This window comes from Microtus ochrogaster, chromosome 4, assembly GCF_000317375.1.
Source record: "Microtus ochrogaster isolate Prairie Vole_2 chromosome 4, MicOch1.0, whole genome shotgun sequence".
Taxonomy (NCBI): Eukaryota; Metazoa; Chordata; class Mammalia; order Rodentia; family Cricetidae; genus Microtus; species Microtus ochrogaster.
In genome coordinates this window covers 39,450,623-39,455,744 of record NC_022011.1, presented here as the reverse complement: position 1 = coordinate 39,455,744, position 5,122 = coordinate 39,450,623, and the positions used below count along the sequence as shown (strand labels likewise).

At 40.5% G+C, this 5,122-nt stretch overlaps 1 protein-coding gene across 4 annotated transcripts in view; it reads left to right on the top strand.

Annotated features, from left to right (window-relative positions):
- Window positions 1-5,122, top strand: part of Scai (suppressor of cancer cell invasion) — a 144,994-nt gene that overhangs the window by 105,722 nt on the left and 34,150 nt on the right. For all 4 annotated transcript variants that reach the window (XM_026777341.1, XM_026777337.1, XM_005345959.2 and 1 more), the window contains 2 exons: window positions 1,589-1,675; window positions 4,168-4,266. In XM_026777341.1, the coding sequence (XP_026633142.1) occupies window positions 1,589-1,675; window positions 4,168-4,266 (186 nt within the window). The remainder of the gene's footprint in view (window positions 1-1,588; window positions 1,676-4,167; window positions 4,267-5,122) is intronic.

Genomic DNA, 5,122 nt, shown 5'->3' with positions numbered 1-5,122 from the left:
TTCTTCATCCATTCTTCTATTGAAGGGCATCTAGGTTGTTTCCAGGTTCTGGCTATTACAAACAATGCTGCTATGAACATAGTTGAGCATATACTTTTCCATGAACAAATCTTATTTTGTTCTTTATTTTGGTTTACTCTGTGTGTGTGTGTGTGTGTGTGTGTGTGTGTGTGTGTGTGTGTGTGTGTTACTTGCTGGAGTCAGATCTTGATTTCCACCATGTGGGTTCTGCAGATCTTCCTGGCTCAGTCTTGGAGCTTTTAAAATAACATATTTCAGTGCTTCTTGACCTTTTGGTTAAGATCAAGTGTAAAGTAATATATCTCATGATCCAAATGAAAACAGTTTTTTTTCCTTCTGTTTTAAGATTTTTAGTTTGTTCTAATTTTAAATGACAGTGTTGTATGGAAAAAGAATCTACTACTTGCACCTGGGAAGACGACCTGTTGTCTTCCAAAGCACATTCTGAAATGTGGTTAGCAGTCCACACTGTTTGGGAAGGAAGGTTGCATCTTTTCTTTTGTGAGACAGGTCTCACTATGTTGCCTTGGCTGGCCTGGAACTCTGCAGACCAGGCTGATCTCAAGCTCACCAAGATCCAACTGCCTCTGTCTCCCAAGTGCTAATATTAAAGGTATGGTCCCCCAGGGCCAGTGGAACTATTCAGAATTTAGACTATATTCTCTCTTTTCTGATTTCTTTTTGTTTTGTTTTTTTCTTTTTCTGATACTGGATCTCACTTCATTATCCCAGCTGACCTAGAAACCCCTGAAAACTCATATCAATCCTCCTGCCTCTGCCACCTCAGAACTGACCTGTGCCTCCTGAGTTGTGGGATTACAAATGTGAACCATTGCGACAGGCTTTCAGTAGATATTTTTTTCTTAGACAGGATTTCTCTTTGTAGCCCTGGCTGCCCTGGAACTTGCCCTGTAGACCAGGCTGGCCTCAAACTCACAGAGATCCGCCATCCTCTGCCTCCCGATTGCTGGGATTAAAGCTGTGCTGCCACAGTGTGTGCCTGGCTTCAGCAGACATTTAATAACTATTTTGTAAGCTAAGTATGTTGGTATACACCTATAATTCTAGTTCTTAGGAGGTGGAAATAGGATCAAGAATTCATGGTTATCCTCAACTACACAGATAGGCCAGTCTTAGCTACATGAAATCCTGTCCCTAAAAGAACAGAGGCTGGAGAGAAAGTGTTTGTCTACAAGTTTGAATTCCAGCAATCAATGGGGTGAAATGGGAAGTAAAGAGCGAAGAAAGCCTCCGTACGCAGTAGTGACCACAAAGGTGAGGGGCGAGGGCTGACAATGAGGGCTATCATCTAACTGCCACACCTGAGTTCACACAATCATGTATTCATGCACATGTATGTACAGATTATATATACATATACACACAAAGATATAACACAAATCAGTCAATTAATAAAGAATCATTTTTAATGGAGTTAAATGGTTATGTTGAAATCTTATTCATAAGTTGTGCTAATTGGATGATATTTTATCATTGAATTTACAGAACTGGTTATTTTTGAAATTTATGTTTTGTTATATCTATTTTTTGTCTTCTGTGTAAACAGACAAGTCTTGGATAATCGGTATGGCTTGAAGCGGTGGCAAATAGGAGAAATTGCTTCCAAGATTGGACAGCTGTATTACCATTATTAGTAAGTGAATTACACATGGAAAGAAGAAAGTGTTTCTTTGGTTAAAACAGCACGTGAGAGAGAGGACAGTGAGTTATAGACAGAATTTTGTTCAGGCCATATGGATCAGGATGGCACCATGAAATGGCCTTGCATAATTCAAGCTGTGTTATTGATGTCAGGTGGTCTCTTCACCACCTCATTCGATCAGACCTGAGGAATTTAATCTTTTTCTTAAATAAATGATGACTACTAAATATATTTATTGTTTTGGGGTTCTTTAAGTCTTGATGGTGTGTAGAGACGCAGTATGTATATTCACAGCCTCCTTTAAACACTCATCCTAGTTGGCTATGCTTGAAAGGTCATGTGACAAAAATAGACAGTTGTTTGCCTCCTTAGAATAGTGACATCTGTGTAGTCTCACCTTTGAGTGAAGGAAAGAAGAAATCTCCTTTTACAAATGTGACTCTCAGCACAAAGTAACATTAATAACCAAAGACTTGGGCCTCAGGTAGGCAAATCTCTGTGAGCTCAAGGCCCAGCCTGGTCTGCAGAGTGAATTTCAGGACAGCCAGGGATACACAGAAAGACCTGTCAACAAAACAGAACAAAAAGATAAGAAAAGTCCTCATCTTCCCAGCTTTGGCATGGCACTCAGAGTACACACCACTAAAATCCCTCTTTGTTAGAACAAGATCTTTAAAATCTTTTGTTATGGTGCTGGGAGTAAGTTATTATTAGAATGCTCACCCCTGGAGAAGACATATAAGCCATCCCTCCAACATAAAGGTAGTACCAGCCTGCAGATAGGGAGAAGGGCTGGGACACTGCCATCTTCTGAACAAGACACAGCCATTGTGATCATGAACCCATAACACCTACAGATAGATGTCTTTTGTTTGTTTGTTTGTTTGATTGATTTTTCGAGGCAGGGTTTCTCCGTAGCTTTTTGGTTCCTGTCCTGGAACTAGCTCTTGTAGACCAGGCTGGCCTCGAACTCACAGAGATCCGCCTGCCTCTAACACCGACAGATGTCTACAGTAGATCTGCACTGCAAAGGGCCCATTGACAGCCAGACCTTGATGGAGGAGAATCAGGTTTCCTACTGGTAGATAATCTATCAGTGCTGTGGTTATGTCCTTACTGTACCCTCACCACATTCCATAGATAGTCCCAATCTAACGCCCTGATTAAACTAAATGGGTCATACAACAAAACCATGTCATGAATCTGGGAAAAGGACAGGAAAAAAGACTTGATATAGGAGTGGGAAGGTGAGAAAGAGGAGAGAGTAACCAGAATTGTTGTTTGTTTTACTCTTTACTCTTTTGGATCCTGCCACACAGTTCCAAAATAAATACACACAGACGCTTATTCTTACTTATAAATGTCCGGCCTTAGCTTGGCTTGTTTCTTGCCAGCTTTTCCTAACTTAAATTATGCCATCTACCTTTCGCCTCTGGGCTTTTAACTTCCTTTATTTCTGTGTATCTTTTCTTTCCTTCTTATTCTGTGTCTGGCTAGGGGGCTGGCCCCTTCTTTTCTCACTCCTTCATCTTCCTCTCCCCAGATTTCCACTCCTATTTTTTTCTCTCTGCCTGCCAGCCCCACCTACCTTTTCCCTGCCTTGCTATGGGGCGTTGAGCTCTTTATTAGACCAATCAGGTGTTTTAGACAGGCACAGTAACACAGCTTCACAGAGTTAAACAAATTCAGCATAAAAGAATGTAACACATCTTTACATCATTAAACAAATATTCCACAGATAAACAAATATAGTGCATCTTAAATTAATATTCCATAACAAGAATGCATTGTGTGTGTGTGCATGCACACATGCATGTAAAATTGTCAAAGCAGTAAATAAATTTTTAAAGTAAATTATTTTTCAAAGTTTCTTTTTTTTAAGATTTATTTATTATGTATACAGTATTCTGCCTGCATGCATGCCTACAGGCCGGAAGAGAGCACCAGATTTCACTACAGATGGTTGTGAGCCACCATGTGGTTGCTGGGAATTGGACTCAGGACCTTTAGAAAAGCAGGCAGCACTCTTAATTACTGAGCCATCTCTCCAGCCCTGAAGGTTTCTTATTAAATTAGACATACTAAACAGACTACATAGCTCATTAGCACCCCTCAAAGAGTAGTATGAGTTAATAAGGAGGAAAAAGCTAAAGAAATGGGTGAAGATTTCAGTACCAACTGATTAGGGAGAGGTTATAGAAGTTCTAGACCTGGGAGCAGATATACTCAAGTAGAATGCTGACATTTTGTAGAATGGGAATGACATGTGCTTTAATTGACTTCCAAAAAGCTTAGGAGCAGCAAGGAAATATTTTGTTGTTGCTATTGTTCCTAGACAATTGAAAGACAACACTAGTAATACTTTGCTGACTCTGAGTTAGCATAGTCATTAGCATCCCCCTGTGTAGAGTTGGACAACTGGAACAAGTGTTTCTCATGAGGAATACACCCAGTTTGATCATATTTAAATTTTTTTCTTATAGTTTACGAACATCTGAGACCAGCTATCTGAATGAGGCTTTCTCCTTCTACTCTGCAATCAGACAGAGATCATACTACTCTCAAGTTAATAAAGAGGACAGGTATGTATCATCTGTGCTTTCAGAAAGATGACAAGACATTCAGCATTTTAGCCTGAGTGTATCCATGTGCATGCACATGCGAAGGTGAGATCATGACTTGGAGAAAGAGTCATTCTCTACTTCAGCACACAGGTTCTGAGAATCCAGCTCAGGTTTTCAGGCAAGTGTCTCTATCCACTGAGCCATCTCGTCAGTGAGGGGTTTTCATGATGTACATAGGTTGCACAGGCTTCATAGGGAAGAAAGGGCTCTAAAACTAGGCTTTACTAATGTCTTTGTTATTTCTAGTTCATGTAGTTTTTAGTTATATATAGATGTATCTTCAAAAGCCTATTAACAACTATTACATACGACCAGAGAAAAAGGCTGCTAGTTTTCTTTGAATTTTCTTTTTTTAAGCCCACTACTCTGATGTGTGGTAGCAAATAACATTAGCCCCAGCACTTGGGAGGCAGACGCAGGTGGAGGTCTGTATGTTACATAGTGAGACTGTCAAAAAAAATTCCCGAAAGACAGAATCTCAATACTGTTTTGACCACCTTGCCCGATTGAGCACCACTGATTGCTTTATGGAATCTTGTAGGATTCATGGATTCCCGGTACAAGTCTGTTGACTTGCCATATACTTCCCCTTGACAAGTGCATGGGGAAGGGAAAGGCAAAGTGTGTGTGAGGTCCTATCTGAAGATGGTCTTCGGCTGAGGCTGTAGATAGACACTGAGCAAGGCTGACTGGCAGCCATCAGAGGAGCTGCAGCTAGAGAAATGATCAGCTGCAGGGTTTCATTGCATTTCAAGGATTGTTGAAGAATTTTCAGGCACAAAAGAGAGTGTGTTCCCTGCATTCCCAGAGACAG